This window comes from Marmota marmota, unplaced genomic scaffold, assembly GCF_001458135.2.
Source record: "Marmota marmota marmota unplaced genomic scaffold, marMar, whole genome shotgun sequence".
In the NCBI taxonomy this organism is placed as follows: domain Eukaryota; kingdom Metazoa; phylum Chordata; class Mammalia; order Rodentia; family Sciuridae; genus Marmota; species Marmota marmota.
The window spans coordinates 31,707,232-31,728,464 of NW_025999853.1; the positions used below are offsets into that span (position 1 = coordinate 31,707,232).

Here is a 21,233-nt window from a genome sequence, read left to right on the forward strand (position 1 = left end):
TGTTGACAGAAATGGATTAAATTAATTTTTCTTACTCTTGTGTGATGAGATCCTTATTTTAAAACTAATGTTTTAATACAACCAGAAAAAAATGCATGGACAAAAAACAGGTTACATTACTTTTAACAAAATACATTTACTATAAAAACATAGTAGCATGAACCAGTGATATTTAATATGATTATGGTCACTGCTGCACATTCAGGAAAAATCAGGAACCACTTAAATCATGAGGAACTTTCTGACAAGCAGCAGCATTTTATAGAGCAGAAAATGAGAAACCAATCTTGAAGAAATTATCGCCCTGAGGAGGAATTAAAATAGAAGATAACCAATAAATAACTTCAAAATGTTTGGATTAATTCAGAGGATATATTCAAACACCATAATTGGGGGGGGGGGGAGAATTAATATCCAAATTTTCTCCTTTAATTTCCAGTACTTATATCCATCTATCTCAGAAATAAAAGACCCAACTTAGTAAACATTATTTGGCTCATGATTATATTTCTTATTTTTATGTTAAGAGCATTAAAAATTCAATATCAAATTAACTATATACTTATTTATTTTCTTTATTCTTTAGGAACTACTACTTAAATATCACCAGGTTGTTATACATGTTAGGCATTTAAGCCATGAAGAACATCAGATTAAAATCTACACCACTGCAATTTTTTTTTTTACCTGTCCTTTTGCTATGAGATAAGCAACAATTGAGGTATGTCCAAACTGAGCAGCCAGATGAATACAGCTACATCCTTCCCCATCAATTAATGAAGGATCTGCACCATATTTCATTAGTTGCACAACCATGGATAAATGGCCTTGTCTAAAACACAAAAGAATAAACACTTAATATATACAAAGTTATTTCAAACAGTATCTTCTTGAAAGAATGTTTTAAAACAAGGCAATGGTAGAAAGATTACACATTTTATGAAGTTATTTTAAAATAGATATATGTCAAAATACATTTAGGATTTTTTGGTTCTTTAAAATCTTACCTAGAGTAATAGTACTTGATAATTTATGGAAATAGTCATAACTTCTTTAAATATAATATATAATTACTATAAGTGTATTGTTTTTATTCCAATATCTCATTCATTCCATGAACTGAGCTAGTTCATTAACTGAATATATATACAGGATGCAAAATGATAAACTTACAAATCCAAACTTTAATGCAATCTTATAACTAACTACATTATCATCAGCATGGCTAACTCCCTTAAGACACCTTGAACAACAAACTCAGCTTCTAATGCAGGTAAAACTGGACAAGAATACATTGGCATATTAGTGATATTAACTATTAGCATAATAAACTCTCCCACTAATTTTGGAATATCATTTAAAAAAGAAGTTGTATTGTTTTATATTAATGAAGGATCCAAAGGAAAAATAATATAGAAGCAAATTGACACCTTGTGGCCCAGTGCAATGGAGTTGAATTCAGGTCTCCTCCAAGTTGATCCACAATAGCACCTTTCGAAATATAGTATCTATAAGACAAAATTTGTAGTCATTTAGAAACGTGCATCTTCAATGTTAAGAAATTATGCGAAAAATAAGGAAAGTTCTCATTTTGTATCTTATGCTGCTTTGTGCCTCTGAAAATAAGCAATCTTTTTTGATAGTTTAAGAAACATAATTAGAAGTTTATTATACAAACACATCACTTTTTTGTTATAGGAAAAAAAATTTAATTACAAAAAAGAATAGAAATGCCAAATTAATCATATGAAAAAAGAAGGTAGTTAGAGAATCACAAAGATTTGAGTAGCAGCATGTAAAATATTAAAATCAGAATAGTGGTACCACAGGCAAGATGTGTTCTACCTTGGATAGCTCAAATTTTTAACTTTACTTTCCTTATAAGATTATTGTAAGATTAAATCAAACAATAAACATGCAAGAATTTTATGAACTATAAACTGTAACAGAAGGTCTTTTATTATGCCTTGTTGTTTGTTATGCCTAATTTAAAGCCATGTTGCTTTAAAAGAAAAAGCAACCTCAATGTTTAATGTATTAATGTCATACCATCTTGACATCCTGTGAAATCCATATATTTCACTGAGGCTCTCAAACTGTTCTAAGTGATTACTGTTTTAGATCACTAATGCACTTACTTTTAAAGTACACAGTATAATCATTCTTACTTACATATATAATTCACACATTTTCTGCTTCATTTAAATTTCTGTTAAATTTGTGATTTTAAAACATTATGTAATTAAGGGACCAACTCCACTGTCATGTAAAATATATTTCAAAGTAACTTAACAAAGTATTTCCAGAATTAATCAATTAAGAACACGAACATTTAGGTATCTTTGAATTGGTTCTTAAGGTACCTGTTAGACATTATACAATGTTGAAGATGTTTCTTGAGAGTGGTTAGACTAGAACTCAAAGAATTATAGCTCAAAAAACTATTTTCATAGGAAATATTTTCTTTAAAATACCAATTGGAATTTTTTAAAAGCAATTCCATTCCCTTCTTTAGAGGGGGCGAAAAACTACCTCCAAAAAAACCCCTAATATCTAGAAAACAGATACAAACATTGAAGCAAAGGGACTTACCGAAATTATGGCAAACAAAAATCTCAAGGAATGGTTGTATGGTAGTCCTACACGGCAAAAAGTCTGGGCTGACATAGCAAAGTGGAGAAGTCTAAGAATTATATCATCTTCCCTCCTCCACCAAAACAAAACTGATAAATTAACTAATACTGTTGGCATAAGGGGGATTTTTCCAGTTCTAAGTGTATGGGAAGAATTAGTGACAGTTAAAAAAAAATGAAAAACACATGAAGCAACTTGACAACTCAGACAAAATCCAAAGTTCTACAAGAACAGTTAATCACAGAATAGCTTTTGTGCTTAGCAGTGCATAGTTACATACACCTAACAATTTAAACATTGCATAATGATGTAACTAAACCATGAAAGAGTAACAGAAAAAGAATTAGTGGAAAGGCAGTCTAGAACATCTATTTAAAAAGACAAAATATAGGCTGAGGCTATGGCTCAGTGATAGAGCGCTTGCCTAGCATGTGTGAAGTACTGGGTTCGATTCTCAGCACCACATATAAGTAAATGAATAAAATAACGGTCTACACATCTAAAAATTTTTTTTAAATATTAAAAAAGACAAAATATAATGTTAAAAATTAATAAATCAAGAAATAATATAAAGTTATCAATATTTATTCAAATTAAAAACTGGCATTTTTCTTACTCCAATGAATTCCAGATATAAACATATTCAAAATGATATGTGTATAAGATATCAATTGAAGTGTTGTTTGTGACAGCAAAGACACTAGAATCAATCCATTTATCTGTCCATCAATAAGGAAATCAGTAAATAAATACTTCATATCACCAGTTATACAGATTTTAAGAATAATGCAGCTCTATTTGTAGTGATAATAAAAAACCTGGAAGACATGGATTAAATGAAAAAACAAAATTGTTTGCTATCATTTGCATTAAAAAAATATATATAAAAGTAGCAACATAAACATATCAAGTTTAAGAGTAAATACTGGCCAGGTGCTGTGGCACACACCTGTAACACCAGAGGCTCTGGAGGCTGAGGCAGGAGGATCTTGAGTTCAAAGCCAGGGCTAAGCAAAAGGGAGGTGCCAAGTAATTCAGTGAGACCCTGCCTCTAAATAAAATACAAAAAAGGGCTGGGGATGTGGCTCAGTTGTTGAACGCCCCTGAGTTCAATACCCATTACCCACCCCTACTGGGGGTGGGGGGGGGGAGTAAATACTGGATGGAACAACTTAAGTATTGAAAATGTTACTTCTTAAATATGGAACTAAAGGGTAGAGAAAGGCTGATGTTTCTCATTGTAAGTCTTTGAACAATACCTGATTTTTAAAATTGTTTATGTATTATTTTGATTAAAATAATTTTTTAATGAGAAAATAGAGATCAGGGAAGCCTATGTGACTTGAACCAACCCTAACCCTCTCATTTAAAAAGAAAAAAGAAAGCTCAATGAAATATAAGAAACATTTCCTAAAAAGCAAAGCCTAATAAAATTAACAGCATTTACTTAGTCAAGATTCAGGAAAGAGTTAAAACCTGAAGAAGTTACAAGAATGCCCAGCATTTTGACTTAAAGACAATTTGCTGATGCAGAAGAGTTGGCCAGGAGGGAAGCAAAGGAGATAAAAAGCAAACTAAAGGTTGGGATCCCCCAAAAAGCTGCTCTATAAAGTAAGGAAGAAATAGAAGTAAACCTAATACAGCATAGTCTTCAGCTACCAAAATCTGGGAAATCTAAAGTTTTGAAATTAGGTTGGGCCAGGCAAAAACAAATCTTTGCAACATAAGTCTCAAATTAATCAACATATAATTTTTCCAACACAATGTCTAGTATGTATATGTGTGTGTGTGTGTGTGTGTGTGTGTATATATATATATCTCCAAGGACAATCAGGCATGTCAAAGAAAAACAGAATAGAAACAGACCCACAGAGAGCTACAGAAGCTATAATTTTACAGATAGATTATAAAATAATGGTATTTGCTATGTTTGAGTATATGAGACAAGATTAAAAATTTCAACAACTAATGATTTGAGTAATACAGATTTAAAACAGTAACAACAACAAAAATTCTAAAACAGAATGATAAGATTTTAAAAATTAGGAACCCCAGAATTAGGAACACTGGAGATAACACAGAGAGTAATGAACTACAGGTTGGAAAAAGTTTCCCAAGTGAAGCAGAGACAAAAGAAGAGAACATACAGAATGAAAAGAAAGAGGGTACAGTAAGAAAAAACAAAAACACAACTAACATATATTCAACTGGAGTTCCAGCAGGGAAGTTAAAAGAGAATGGAGCAGGAGCACTATTTGAAGCAACAATGGCTGAACTCTTCAAAACTGAGGAAAACATCAATTCACAGAATCAAAATTCCTTGTCATCTCATTCAAAATAAAAAGAAATTGACACCTAGATATATCATTGTAAAACTCAGGAAAACCAAGAAACAGAGAAAATCTTAAATGCTTAGTATAATTGCTTAACAGTAACAAAAGCCAAGAAACTGAAATGATCTTCTCAGTGTATAAAAGGCAAAATTTTTCATCCAATGTGAAAATTTCTTTCACATAGATGAAACAAATACATTTTTTGACAAAAACAACTAGATATAAGGGGATCCATACTGAAGACACAGGGAAAATTAAAGAGATGTAACAAGAGAAAAAAGGAACAAAGAAAATGGAAATACACTCTCTAGAAGAAAGTGACTCATGGTGTTCAATGAGTTATTGTTTGTTTAATCTTTGCTTAAGACTTTTAAGGACAAATTCTTTTATCTGGCATTAATATTCTATTTGCCTCTAGACTCTGTATGCTACACTTAACTATATATCTCCAACCAGCTCATTTTAGATTGTCTTTTCTAAAATGTTCAAAGTATCAAAGACTACCAAATAAGATTACTAAGAAAGACTTCCTATCAGTTCAATTCTTGCTGCACTAACTTTTTTCTTTTTCTTTTTCCAGTGCTCAGGAGCAAATACAGGGCCTTACTCACGCTAGGGTAGGGCTCTTTCTCTGAGTTGTATCCTCTGCCTCTGTGACTATTTCTTTCTAATATTAAAACAACAGATTAATAGTGAAGAATAAAAATCATTTTATACTTCATACATGAAACACTTATCAGTTAAGCTGATATGAACAGTTAAATAAGACTATTGCCTATTACTGTTTCAAACCCTCTTTCTTTTTGCTGCTTTTCCCCATAGAATCCGTAGTAAGAATGTGACTGCTATGTGAGACTGCTTAAATTCAGATCCCAATTCCAACTTATTATTTGCATGCCATTAATAGCTGTGTGTAGTATATTTAAAAGTTGCGCTTCTGTTTCTCATCACTGAGATGGTAGTAACTGTTACATTTCATTTAGGGTTATTTCAAGAATTAAAATGAAAGGAAACACACATGGAAAAGCACTCAGAAAAGTGCTTGGCTCATATTGTTGATGTATGTTAAAAGTAATTTTTTTCAAGAAAAAAGATATACAGATACACACTTAAGTCATGAATTTTGGAAATTATTCATTTTATGATCATTACCCCCAATGATTTAAAAATAAAGCCAACTAATAATTAATCAAAGCATAAAATACATACTTGACTAAATCTATTCTGTTATTGATGGCAGCCCAGTGGAGGAGGGTAACGTTTTCCTTGTCTGGTTGCCGTACATCATAACCAGCTTCCACCAATTCTCGGCAGCGTTCATATATTCCATATCTTGAAAAAAAAGAAAATATGGATTGTTACTACTATTTAACAACAAATTCAAAGATGAAAATAACATTTTAAGAAGACAATATTGCTCCATTTTCAGACTCAGAAATTAAAATATGGGCTGGGGTTATAGCTCAGTGGTAGAATGCTTGTACAGTCCGTGTGAGGCACTGGGTTTGGTTCTCAGAACTGCATATAAATAAATAAAAGTCCAGCAACAACTAAAATGTGAGTGTGTATTTTAAAAAGAAATTAAAATGTATTTAAACATAAAATATCACATTTCTTTTCCTTCTCCCCATCTGACTTTCTAAACTCATTGTGTGTGTGTGTGTGCGCGCGCACGCGCCTGCACACATGTTGCCAGGGATTGAACCCTGGGCCTCATTCATATAGGCAAGTGTTCAACTGCAGAGTCACATCCTGAGCCCCCCAGATTTTAAAATACCAATATTTCAACAGCTTTAATCCATTTCACAGTTCTAAAATATCTCATTTATGAAACCACAGAATCTCATTAGCTGGAAGAGAAAATCAGTTTCTCATTTTTCTTTACAGCACTACTTATTCATGAAACACTGAGGCAGATTGTAAAAATATATACAATCAAGCTAAAAAAATATAAAATACATAAAAATAAATAGCAATGAACATGTAATAATTAGCAGAACATCAAAAGGAAAGAATGTTTAAAAGCCCCAGCATTCTCTATTTATAAATCTACCTTTGATATTCCTGAAAGCAAATAAAAACGGGTGTACAAGGGTGGGAAGTAGGTGAAGAACAGTCCTGTAATTCAAGTCGATCCAAATGAGACTTAAGAGAAAGTCCACTGGAAGAGCTCTATGAAAGACATTCATATCTAATAAAAGAGAGGCACACACAGACAATCTAATTTGCACTTGCTATTTCCCATCACTCTGTGGCAAACGAAGAGCTTAAGTATGGAAATTTTTAAATATACACAAAAGTAAAAAGAACAATACAATAAACCACTAAGATTCCATCATCAAGCCACAACAATTATCTTCACTGGATCCCTGGAAATAAGTAACACAAAAACAAATTTAAGTACATCTACAATATTTCTAATTTCTTAAGCACAGTGATATCCAAAAAGGTGCACCTCAAGGTGAGGGTAGGAGAGAGGAAGCACAATAAGGAGCTGCTAGAAACAAACAATGGAACTTCTACCTATATTCATCTCTTATTTAATAAATTATATCTACCAATATTTAGCACAGCCCTCAAACTGCTGCTGTCCCTGGTTCTGATTTGCATGTATGCAACATAGAGAAACAGACAGACCCAGAGGCATCAACCTAAGGTAAGAAATAGCAGGAGAGGATGACAATGATACCTTCAGTTGTTTGTTTTCTTTCAGAAACACCTAACTGATAATTAAACTAGGCATATTAAAGAGTGAAATCTATGAATGAGATGTTAAGTGAGCAAGGAAATCTTTTGAACCTTACACAGAAACACTGGTTATTTTCTCACATTTAAAAGTTCCTGAGGAGGATTCTTGGAGTTTGGCAGAATAGGAAGCATTACAAATCTGTTTCTCTACCTAGACAAAAAGTGCACTGGCAGAGTATGTGTGATGTATCTATTTTGGAACTCTGGAGTCTTTTGAAGTCTTGCAGTTTCCAGGTGAATGCCTGGATGGTAAATTGCAGTTAATTTCAGTGCTTGGCCCACTCACAACTACCAATCCCTACCCTCCATTCCCTGGCAGGCAGGAATGCACCTGTTTCATCTGTTCCTAGAGTAATTAGCATACAGCTAATCAGGGTGGACCCTGTCATCCACATATTAGAGACCCATGCTCTAATTGCTTCTTCAGATCACATAGGTACAGACAAAAAGAGGTGGCCATTATTGTAGCACATACCCTCAACTGTTGCAAACCTCTCCCCTTCTTGGTGAAATTACTTATTTATCCCTTTTCTTCCTCTCTTTCGTTTTTCTTTTTCCTCCTTTGAGAATAAACAATAAAGAGTAGGTTATTCAATGGTAACTCATACATAGGGAAAATCAGAAACTGCATGCCCAGAGAAGGGCGCAGATTCAGAAAGTCCTGCGAGAGTCTGAAGTTTATACCCTCAAGCTGTCTTGGCACAGAGACTATCTTTAATAATCAAAAAGGAAAATAAATAAATAAATAAATAAACCCTGGGGAAGTAGTAGTACCTGATTTACTAGTCACCACATCATTACATTCAAATGTCCAGTTTTCAACAGAACAACTAGATGGCATATTAAAAAAAAAAAAAAAACATAAAGTATAAACCTTTCAAGGGGAAAAAAATCCATACAAACTGTCCCTGAAAAAGACATGATGGCTTATGTATTAGAGAACTACTTTAAAACAACTGAATTAAAGATACTCTAAGAACCAGAGGAAGATGTGGACAAAGATAATGATGTGTGAACAAAATGAAAATATAAATAAAAGGAATACCTAAAAAGAAAGTCTGGAACTGAAAAGACAATGAAAAATTCACCAGATGGATTTAAAAGCAGATTTGAGGAGGCAAAAAAAGAGTAGGCAAATGAACCTAGAACAGGAGAAGTTATCAAATGTAAGAAGTAGAAAGAGAAAAAAAAAGACTGAATTAAAGTGAAGGGAGGGGCTGGGGTGGTAGCTCAGTGATAGAGAACTTGTCTAGTGTGTATGAGGCACTGGGTTCAATCCTCAGCAGCACATAAAACAATAAATAAAGGTATTGTGTACAAAAAAAATTTTTAAATAAAGTGAAGGAAATCTTTTTAACATATTTCTCATCAGAAACTTTGGTAGTCAGAGGTCAGCAGGCCAATGTATTTAAAGTATTAAAAAGAAATCAATGTCAACCACAAATTCTGTATCCAGCAAAACTGCCTTTCAAAAGAGAGAAATTAAGACATTCCTCTCCCTTTAAAAAGAGTGAAATCTCTGAATGAGAGGCAGTTCATTACCACTAAACCTGCCATGCAAGAAACACTCAAGGACATCCTGTAGGGTAAAATGGAAGGACACTAAATTGTAGCTTAAAGCCATATAAAGATTTCAATAAAAGTCAATACATAACTGATTACAAAAGTTAGTATTTAACAATGATTTGTAACTCTACTTTCTACATGATTTAGGAGATTAATATATCTTTAAAGAAACTACTAGTTAAAAAGCTAATGTTAATGCAATTTTGACTTTTAAATCCACATATTGTTTTTATCATCATTTAAGGGACTAATGCATTTAAAATAATTATTTGTTTAGGTTTTGGAGAACACAATGTATAAATAGGTAAATCTGTGAAATTAACAATTGAAAGGGATATGAAAAAAATATAAATAAACACAGTTTGTGTATTATTAAAAGTAGTATTTGGGGCTGGGTTGTACCTTCTCATGAGGAAGGCACTGGGTTCAAACCTCAGCACTACATAAAAATAAAATAAAGGCATTGTATCCATCTACAACTAAAAAAAAAAAAAATTTAAAGTAGTATATAAGCCGGGCACGGTGGCACAAGCCTGTGACCCCAGGGGCTCCTGAGGCTCAGGCAGGAGGATTGCGAGCTCAAAGCCAGCCTCAGCAAAAGCAAGTCGCTAAGCAATTCAGTGAGACCCTGCCTCTAAATAAAATACAAATAAATAAATAAATAAATAAAGCTGGGGATGTGGCTCAGGGGTCAAGTGCCCTGAGCTCAATCCCCAGTACCAAAAAAAAAAAAAACGTAGTATATATACATTCAAAACCAAATTCTAATTTAGAGCTATAATTTTAGGATGTTAAAAGTAACACCTACAGCAATCAAAGAAAAATAGCTACAGGAATAAGAATTTAAACATTTCCCTATTTTAAAAAATTGATAGAACACAATAAAGACATAACGCACTAAATAAGGGACTAAAAAGCTATAAAGCATACAGAAAACAAATGGTAAAATGGCAGCTGTTCCTCTTTATTAGTAATTGCTTTCAATATAGATGGATTAAACTCTCCAATACAAAGATTCATAATGGATGAAACAAACAACAACAACAAAACACAAATTATGCAACTGTGTGCTGTCTACAAGGCAGACTTCAGATCCAAAGAAAAGGAAAGTGAAAGGCAGAAAAGTGAAGAGTATGAAAAAAAAACATTCCATGTAAATAAATAGTAACCAGAAGACAGCAGTGGTGACTATACTAATCAGACCAAAAAAACATTTTGTTCTTCCTGGTACTGGGGATTAAACCCAGGGGCACTCTTCCACTGAGCTACATCCCTAACCCTTTTTATTTTGAGAAGAGGTCTTACTAAGGTACTAAGGCTGGCCTCAAATTCATGATCCTCCTGCCTCGGCCTCCTCAGTAGCTGTGATTACAGATGTGTACCACTGAGCTCCCAGCTCAATAAACTTTACATCAAGAAAGATGACAAGAGACAAAGAAAGACATTATATACTAATAAAAGATTCAACACAACAAGAAGATAAAACTATGTTACTAATGCACCTAATAACAGACCACCACAATATCTCAAGCAAAAACAAAATTGAGACAGCCCTACCATAATAGCTGAAGACTTCATCATTCAACTCTCAAAAATAGCTACAACCACCAGACATAAGGAAGGAAATACAGGGCTCAACCCAATAAATCACTAGATCAAACAAATTCACAACACTCAACAACAGATAGCCACTGTGGGAAAACAATATGATGGTCCCTCAAAACACTGAAAATGGAATTATATGATTCTGCAATTCTTTGGTATATACTGAAAAGAACTGAAAGCATAGCCTCAAAGAGATATTTGGACACCTCTGCTTATGACACCATTTTTCACAATAAAGAGTGGAAGCAATCCACGTCCATCAACAGATGGACTACTGCTATAAAAAACTACTGCTATAAAAATTTGTTACAGACATGTAATGGAATGTTATTCAGCCTTAAAAAGGAAACTTAATGTGTGCTAAATGAATAAATCTTGACAATATTATGCTAAGTGAAATAAACCCAAAAAAAAGAGAAATACTTGTATGATTTCATTAATATGTGGTTTTTTAAAGAAGTCAAAATCGTAGAAACAGGGAGGCTGAGAGAGAAATGCTATTGTTTAATGAGTATACAGTTTCAGTTTTATCAGATGAAGAAGAGTTACGGAGGTGCACAATATTATGAAAGAATATAACTGAACTGTACACTTAAGAATGGTTTATATGGTAAATTTAATATTTGTATCTTACCACAATAAGAAATGGAAAAATTAAAAAAAAATTTTTAAAGGATATGTATTTTTTAAAATAATTTTTTAGTTGTAGATGGACACAATATATTTATTTATTTATTTTGATGTGGTGCTGAGGATCAAACCCAGTGCCTCACATGTGCGAGGCACACACTCTACCACCGAGCTACAGCCCCAGCTCTGAGAATATGTATTTTTCCTTTAACAAAACAGACAAATGAAGCTGGCATGGTGGCGCTTGCCTGTAATCACAGTGGCTGGGGAGGCTGAGGCAGAAAGATCGTGAGTTCAAAGCCAGCCTCAGCAACTTAATGAGGCCCTAAGCAACTTAGCCAGACCCTATCTCAAAATAAAATATTAAAAGGGCTAGGGATGTCGCTCAGTGGTAAGCACCCATGGGTTCAATCCCTATTACAAAAACAAAAACAAAAAAAGCTATAAAAGTGTTTCAAAATTTACTGACTTTTCTTTTTGGTAAGAAGGGCAGTGATGAGCCTATGTAGTATGCTACCAGTCATATTTTCTTAAAAACGTAATGATTTTAACCTGTTCCCCTTGGAGGTAAAGACAAGTGAGAAAGTAACTATTTTTATTTAAGAAAAACTACTGCTATAAAATTATACTTCTCAAATTCATGTTTGGAAATATTTCTATCATTATTCACATTTTCGAAAAGATCTAAAAATGTCACCAATAAAAACCTTATGTGCACACACTAAAAAACCTGAAACAATTTTCTAACATTTGAAACCACTTGTTCTTGTTATGAAAATACCAAAACCTGATTAGCTCTCAAGAGTGATTATCATCAGAAAATGTATATTTACTAGGTAAAGTTCAGTAAATTCTTGCTTGACTAGTGAATAATACTGAAAGTAATTACTGTGACTTAGAAAATATAACCCACATTCTAATTCTTCCATCTGGGTATTACATATCTTTGTGAGGTATCTTTTTTCAAGCAAGATAATCACTAAAATGAAAAATCCAAATAAAACAGGATCAGATGTCCTTATTACTGTAGCAAAACATCAAATGATAAAGCATATTTAATTATGCTACTTACTGTAAATGAGACTGATGAAAAACATTAAGAATAAGACCTACAGAAACATTTTTCCCAAACTGATCTACAAATTAAATGCATTTCTAATTAAAATCTCAAATGTGTATTTCATAAATTTCCAAGTAAAACACTAACATTTACTTTGGAAAAGTGAAAGGTCAATAATACCCAAACTCATTTTGAAGAGTAAGAAGAAAGCTTTAGTAAAACCATGTGGTGTTAACAAAAATCTCAACAAATGGAACAAAAAAAAAGTATCTAGAAATGAATGATATAAGAGGTGGCATAAAAGAGATGTATTAAAAAAAAAATCGGTGGAGAAAGAATTAACTGTTCAATAAAAAAAAAATGTCTAAGAGGGCTGGGGATGTGGCTCAAGCAGTAGCGCGCTCGCCTGGCATGAGTACGGCCCGGGTTCGATCCTCAGCACCACATACAAACAAAGATGTTGTGTCCGTCGAAAACTAAGAAAAATAAATAAATATTAAAATTCTCTCTCTCTCTCTTTAAAAAAATGTCTGAGATATAATTGGTTATCTATATTGAAAAGATGAAGCTAGAATCATGTTATCATACTAAAATATACCTAATTAAAATTCCATGTAAGCATGCAAATGTAAAAAGACAAAAATCATAAAATTATTTGAAGAAATAGATGTTTCCATTTTAAAACATGAAGCACTTAAAAACATAGAATTTTAAACAACTAAAATAAATATCTACATAATCGCCAGTCAAACCAAGTAATAAAACAATTGAAACACTCTAAAACTGTCACTGTCACTTGCCCTTCCATATAATTATCTTTATGATCCTGAGTAGAGAAGAATTTAAGATACTTCCAAAAAGACTAAATTTTAAAAGAACTCACATTAAATAAAAACCACTCAGTGACAGAAAACAACAAACAAGTAAAGAGAATAAATCAGGTTAAAGTAGTTAAACAGAACAAAGGAGGTCCTTATCTTTCAGCAAAGGAAAAAAAATCACAATAGCCTTACAGTTCTCAAAAAATGTAAAAAGTAACCTGCAAGGGTATTACATAATATGATTTATTTAAATTTTAAACAAATATTACAGTAGCATATTTTGTTTACATAATGGATGTGAATGACAATGATTCCTAGCAATTTCAAGGAAGGTTTCTGTCCAGGAGATTAGAGAAAGGGTACACCAGTGAGGAACCTGTAGCAATGACAGCAAAATGTTAGCGTCTGCTTAATCTGACAGTTATACTTCTAATATTTTTCTATAGGACTGAAATGCTTCACAATTTACATAAATGTTTTTTAAAAAATTGCTAACCGACCCATAGATACTTTTTAAGAAACAAGATAGTTAGAATGGTATATGTGGGATAAAGAGAGGTATTTTATTTCCTAAAGTTGTATACTCATTTGTTGAAGAGGAATGATACATTAGGGTGGGACATATCAATGTCAAAGAAGAGAAAGATACCAAAAGGAGCAAAGTTCCAAAAAGAGAAATTAGACTGAGAAGAATTAAAAACATACATGGTAGGTACGTGCGCAGAATGGGGGATGAAAAGGTAAGGTCTTTAGAATCTGTGATATGAAGCACTAAATGTCCACGTAAGCAAATATGTAATAAAACTGAAGGAAAAAAATGGGCTAAGCTTTCAAAAAGCAAAAACAAAACACAGACAATTAAACAGGATGAACTACATGTGAAGTCCCATAAAACTACTCAATGACAGAAAACAACAAACAACAAAATAAATTAGGTTAAAGCAGTTAAACAGAACAAAGCCAGTCCTTATCTACCAACCAAGAAAAAACATATTTATAACTAGCATGAGAAGTTAGTGAAAATATAAAGTTACTTAATGTCTAAATATCTCCTAACTAACATAAAACTAGTGACCTCTACCTATTAAATTACAAACGATATGAATGAAAGAAAAAGGTTTTAAATTTTTAATGTTACATATATATAATTAATAAAGAATAACCACAAACTTTCATTTCTAATATTCACTGAAAAGAATGTAATTTGTTTCATAAATTAAACACAGCTGGCACAAAGGTGCTTTGATCTTTGACTATAAATAACATTCAAGAATGAAAGGCAACATCAGCAGACTAAAGCCCTAGAAAAGTTGTTCATAAAAGCAATAAAAACTTGGCAAATATGGTCAAAATCAACTCTTTCAGTACTCTGGAAATTAACCAAAGGCTTTCAGCAACCTGGAAATGAAGAAAAATATTTAAAAGTACAGGAAAGCATGTCTAAAGAAATTTTCAAATATTTAAGCTTTACTTGATCTACTTACTGATCATAGACATCACTAAATCCTTTGTAACTGAAGAAGATATGCAAATGATCAGAAAGACTAGAAAAATCATATATACCCGAGGTAATTATCCAGTAAGTATTAACTCTTATAGATGCAACAAACTTCAGACAACTCTAAAATGCTGAAGCACCTATGAAAAAATACATATGTTCTCTTCTAGCATCAGGTGAAAATACGTGCTATATTTCAACCTCCACATGATTTGCATTATACTAGTCTTAGATTTGTCATTTTCCTTGTCCTATTCTCAAAGTTTGATCTAATTTGGTATTTTGAAAATATTTTAGGTAACTATAGTATCTCTCTCAATATAAGTTAAATAAATAAACAAACATATGATTTTTACTACGTTTTATTTCTAATTTGTGTACCTGGCTAAGGAGGAGGGCAATATGGGATATGCACTAATGTTTTTCATTTATAATGCTTTTAACCAACTTTTTCCAATTCTCCATAATCAATCTTAATATTCTTTATGGCATAATAATAAACTTCTCTGAAGATTATCAAATCCGAAAGCAAATAGACAAATTCAATAAATTGATGGTAAATAAACTAATTAAGATACTGGAATTTTTCCAGCATAAGAGTTATTCAGATTCATATTTCACTCAAAATATGTCAAATAAGAAAAAAACTACAACAACAAACTTACTGAGTAGCCTTGACTATGTCCCATGTGCTATAATCATCAATATGAGTTTTCCGTCCAAGAGGTTCACCATATCCATGGTTATAATGGCTTTGGGGTTTGATTTCCTGTTAAAGACAAAATCATAGAAGCAAAAGATGAGGGGAAAAAAGGGTGTAAAAAAATAATCGAAAATTTTTGCTTTGTGATGTTTGAAGAATCTTCATTGTTGAAATGATTAAGTTTTACTTTGTTCATTGTTCACATCCTCAAAATTTAAAAACTGTAAGACCAGTGATCAATCAGTAACTGAAATCCATTTTTAGTTCCATGGAACACTCTGACCTCTTCATGAAGTCAACCCTCATTCTTGGGAGCTTTTCTATTACTCTAACATAATCCCTAGCTCCAACACAGTTACCTATTTCCCAAATAAACTCTAAGGTCCCCAAAGGAAAGAACTTCTGTATTCTCATAGAAGAATATAAAAAATATTTTATTCTGTTATTCCCAGCTACTACTTTTCTCAAACACCTTCATGCTGAAGACTTACTATTCTACCACTAGGTAAATAAAGAACAATGGTACAGCTCCAATAGAATGTACATCTGCTTAAATACAGTCATATGCCATATAACATTTCAGTTGACAGACCACATATGATGGTGATCCCATAAGAATATAATGTAACTGAAAATTTCCCATCACCTAGTATTTTTACTGTACCTTTTCTATACAAATACTTGTGATTATATTACAACTACCTACTATATTCAACTCAGTAACAAGCTATTCAGATTTGTAGACTAGGAGCAATAGGCTACCTCTTGCAGCCCAGGTATGTAGTAACCTATCCATTCAGGACTGTGTAAGTATACTCTTTGAAGTCCACAGGATGATGAAATTACCTAACAACACATTTCTCAGAATGTGTCCTATTCGTTAAGAAAAGCATGACAGTATTTCTAAGCATATCCATATCCTTTAAATAACTTTTTGTATAAAAATTTAATTAAATAACAACACCAGGGTATGACAGTATTCAAATCTCATATGTTGCATGCAATTTTTATTTAAAATACAAAATTTGCTCTAATCAGCTTCCTCAAGATAATACAGCACTAAGACACAATTGTTTTTCTATGAAAACAGAAAAACTGAGAATGTCCAGCTCTAATATAGTTTGTTCAAACTGCAACATTTGACATGTTTAAAAATAAATAACAGGATAAATCCTAACAAAACATCTGGAAAGAACTTCTTTTTTTTTTTAAGAGAGAGAGAAAATTTTTTTTATTTTTTTTTTAATTTTTTTTAGTTTTTGGTGGACAAAACACCGTTTATGTGGTGCTGAGGATCGAACCCAGCGCCCACTGCATGCCAGGCAAGCGCGCTACCGCTTGAGCCACATCCTCAGCCCCTGGAAATAACTTCTTGTAACAAATTATATTCTCTTGCCTCTGATCATATACCACGTACCACTGATATGTAACAATACAAAATTAAGAGAATTTTACTGGATAAAGTCTAAGTAAGCCATAAATTAGACTACTAATCTGAAATTTCTAAAAATTGATATAGAATTATAAATACAAGTATTTTCAATAAGAATAGGGATTCCAAAAGTTTCACAAAAGCAAATTTAGCTTATTTACAATCTTCCAACAAGTTAATGCTTACCCAGTTCTTTATGAAAATGTTTTAGCCAATATTAAAATACCACTAATATTATATATCCATATAGCATAAGAATGGAAACAGATCTCATAATTAAACCAAATTTCACAATATATGTACGTTTACTAAGTAATTTTTAAAGAAACTATTTCAAATTCCATTAAAATTAGAACATGAACAGGTTAAGTATTATGGGTATATTCAACATTCTAAATAAGTGATAAAATATTTAAGATTTATCCATCATCTTTTTTTAAATTTCTGCATTTACTTTCTCCACTGAATTCCACTTTTCAACGTCTCTGTGTTCTATATAATCAGGGAAAAGATACTTCTCAGGCAAGTAACACTTCCTTATTTCTGGGTTCTCTTTTCTGATTCTATTCTCCTCTACAGGAAAAATAATTTTTAAATCTCCAATTCTGACTTTTATAGGACTGTAAATCCCCTGAGACAGTAATAAACTGGTGATAGCTTTCAAGCAGAACAGAATAATGTATCCAACAAAATATAAGAAACTGCTATACATAAAGCTCAACAAAATACTTGAACCCAGAACTATGACAGGGTAAAGCAAACGCAAAGTTTCAGAGTACATAAAAAGTAGGTAATCAAGATAAAAAACTGAATGTTCTAAAAATGAAAACCAATGCCAAGAAAAAAGAATCCACGATGAACTCAAACATCAACCTTTTAAATATAGACCTTCAGAATCACAGATTTTTTTCTTTCACATCAGACTCTATTATCTCTCAAATCAGTACTACAAATATACAAAACATTGTATCTAGCCCTCAAGAACTTTGCAATGCAGAATGCAAGGATTATGAGCAAGAGTCTCCCAATAAGTTAAAACACAGAAATAGACAACACAATGTCAAAAAAATATAACTTCTGAAAGCATTCTAACTTGAAAATCCGCTAAGACCAGCTGCTATTCTTTGTTACTAGGAACAAATATATTGCTTGTACATGTAAATAATGAACAACCATAAAAATAAATTTATTTTTGAGGATTACTATTTAAAGGCTTTCATTTTCATTCCTAGAGACCTCACTTACTCAAGATGATTAAACTGTATTCTCAGTTTCTCTACCAGCCATTTTGTCATAATCAATATTACCAAATGCGATCTTGCAAATGTTACTGGAAATCAGTCTTTTTCCTCAGTAATACTTTAAAATTAACCAATACCAAAATCTGTTTTGCCCTATCTATTAGGTTGTTTTTACTTTCCAGTAAAAGATAACTGATTTTTTTTTTTTAAGGATGTCTTTCAACCTAACCCTTAAGCAGTAGAAGAAAGGTGTCTAAGTAAATCTCAACCTTCTTTTTTACCAAATTTTGCAATATGGAACTTATTTTTCTCATTTCCTACAGACTCAATATTGGTTTATCTCTAATACCTCAAATGTGACAAAGGACAACACACTCCATGAAGATAACTGTAATTATTACTAGACTTAACTGTAATTTTAAAACTTTAAAATTAATTTTTTTTCAGAAGAGAGGATTTTGCTATATTGCCTAGGATGGCCTTGAACTCCTAGGTTCAAGTGATCCTCCTGCCTTAGCTATCACTGTCACTGCCCCACCTAGCAGCTGGAATTATAGGTTTTCACCAAAATCCCTACCTCTTAAAATTGTTTTTTAATGTGCTCACATTGTTCGCTGACCAACAAGTATACACAGATAGAAAGTTGCACTCATTTATTCCCTTCCTAAACAAAGTACTTTGTTATTTATGTGCTTTGAGAGTCTGTTATTTTTTTAATTTTTTGAATTAAACTTAGCAGTTTATTTGCACAAAGCACAATTCAAAAATTGGGCAGTACTAACAATCATAAGAGGTTCTGAGAGCTAAGCTTTACATCATGAGCTTTTAAAAGTTCAACTCTGAAGCAAAATATATTACTTGGTTGGCTACAATTAATCATTGGTCCTATTTGGGTATAAATGTGGTGAAAAAGTTCCAAGTTAGAAGTTAGTTGGTGGTTTCTGATTGGTAAAGTCTGTTAGATGTTGACAAGCAATTTTACATTAGAAAGAGTTGAAATTTTCTTTTCTTTTCTTTTTTTGTTTTGTTAAATTAGGTTTTGGTTTGCTTATGTAGGAACCTAAGGTGCTGCAGGAGCTATCTGCAGGAGCCTAATGACCTCACAATTAAATCTTTTTTAGTTTTAGGCTTTAGAAAATATTTTTTTCAATTAAAAAAAGGTTCAGCTGCTTTTCAAAACTATTCAGACATTTCTGGATTGGCAGTCCTCCAAGTCCTTTCTAAAACTAACATATAACAACTTAATATATTGATATAAATAATAACTAATTGAAAAATTCTAAATGTATCTAGTTGTCAAAAGGTTTTCGCAGCCCTGGCATTGGCAGCTATTTGAGACAATTCAGAAGAAGAGAGATTACCTTCAGATCTGCCACTAAACAAGCAGAGAGGAAGGAGAAGATTTGAGATAGGTATAACTGCTATATGTACTACTACAAGAGAAATCAACATAATATAACGTAACTCAAACTTATACAGCAAGTACAGGTAAATGCTGGCTCATGTATAAAGACAATAGATACCAGAATTTGTAGTTATTCATATTCCCTCTTGGGATATAGTCTCCCTTATTCCATAGGGATACAATCCAAGAAGTGGATACGTAAAATCAGAACAGTACTGAACCCTATATATACTAAGTCTTTTCCTATACATATAAATTATACATATATATATATATAAAAAAATATATAGTGATATATATTTAATATAGTATTTCCTATACATACAAATTTAATGTCTTTTCCATCATAACTAAGCACTTATCACACTGTGGCTATTGCAGACTGAGGTGCAACAGCAAAACTAGCACCAATTTCTTTTTCCTTCTTCACAACTTCACACAGGAGTTTTGTTCTTATTGTAGGTCTTAGCAACCTCAGCATCTTTTTTCTGTCCATATTAAGTCAAAAAATTTTATCTTTTCACTTAAAGGAAGCACATTTTTACTTCTCTTTGGCATATCCAAATTGCCAACAGTACTACTCTTTTGTTTTGAGGCCATTATTAAGTAAAATAGGGTTGATTTGAACACAAACACTTTGAAACCTGAGACAAACAGTTGATCTGGTATAGGAGATAGCAACTAAGTAACCAAAGGTCAGGTAGTATATATAGTGTGAGTACAGTAAACAAAAAAGATGATTCAGTCCCAGGCAGGATGACACTGAATGTTGTGATTTCATCATGCTACTCAGAATGGCACACAATTTAAATATATGAATTGTTTACTTCTGGAAGAGAAAAGGTAATTCAAACAGGGCAAAATATGATGGCACATAGATTCATGAATAGATGCTGAAATTATCAAATAATTAAATAAATGCATTCTCAAACCAAAAAAAAAAGGAAAAGAAACTAATCCAACACAACTCTAGGCACATAGTTAACCACAAGACATATGTAATCTGCCTGCTTTGGTGCACAGTTCACAAATGTATTAGCATATCAAAAGGGCTTAACCAAAGGTTTGTGAAGTACTGTCACTGTACAAATGACTGATGCCAGGTGTCATCAAGAAACTAAATTAGTTTAATTATTATAAAACATGTCTGACAAGAAGACAGAGAAGAAAAAAGAATTCTATGGGTACTTGATTCACTTCTAAGTCCTATTTAATATTGATGAACCAAATGATGTGTCCTTAGGACAGAATGAAACAAATAGCACACAGATGGAGTTCACTGGGGGGAGGGGACCAGAACTTTGATTCTTTATTCTTTTATTGTGAAATAAAGGCATACTGTCACAAAGAAACACACACACAAAAAAAAATTTTGGCAAAGAAGGAAAACTTGAGGTAGTATACTGAATTCTCAATATGCCATATGAATTTTTAAAGGGAAATATTGTTTACAATGAGAAGACAGCATAAACAAAACATAAAACCAAGAGAAAGGTGAATGGCAAAGAAACCATTTGCCGCTACATTATAAAGAAACTTTCTTTTAAAATGTAATTA

At 32.2% G+C, this 21,233-nt stretch overlaps 1 protein-coding gene across 2 annotated transcripts in view; it reads right to left on the minus strand.

Annotated features, from left to right (window-relative positions):
• Zdhhc17 (zinc finger DHHC-type palmitoyltransferase 17) overlaps positions 1 to 21,233 on the minus strand; it is a 99,056-nt gene that overhangs the window by 43,266 nt on the left and 34,557 nt on the right. Inside the window, exons 2-5 of one of the 2 annotated variants that reach the window (XM_015482971.2) lie at positions 15,561 to 15,664; positions 6,177 to 6,299; positions 1,431 to 1,508; positions 688 to 832 (exon numbers count right to left, since the gene is read on the minus strand). In XM_015482971.2, coding sequence (XP_015338457.1) covers positions 688 to 832; positions 1,431 to 1,508; positions 6,177 to 6,299; positions 15,561 to 15,664 — 450 coding nt within the window. The remainder of the gene's footprint in view (positions 1 to 687; positions 833 to 1,430; positions 1,509 to 6,176; positions 6,300 to 15,560; positions 15,665 to 21,233) is intronic. The other variant, XM_048804750.1, reaches the window with a different exon arrangement.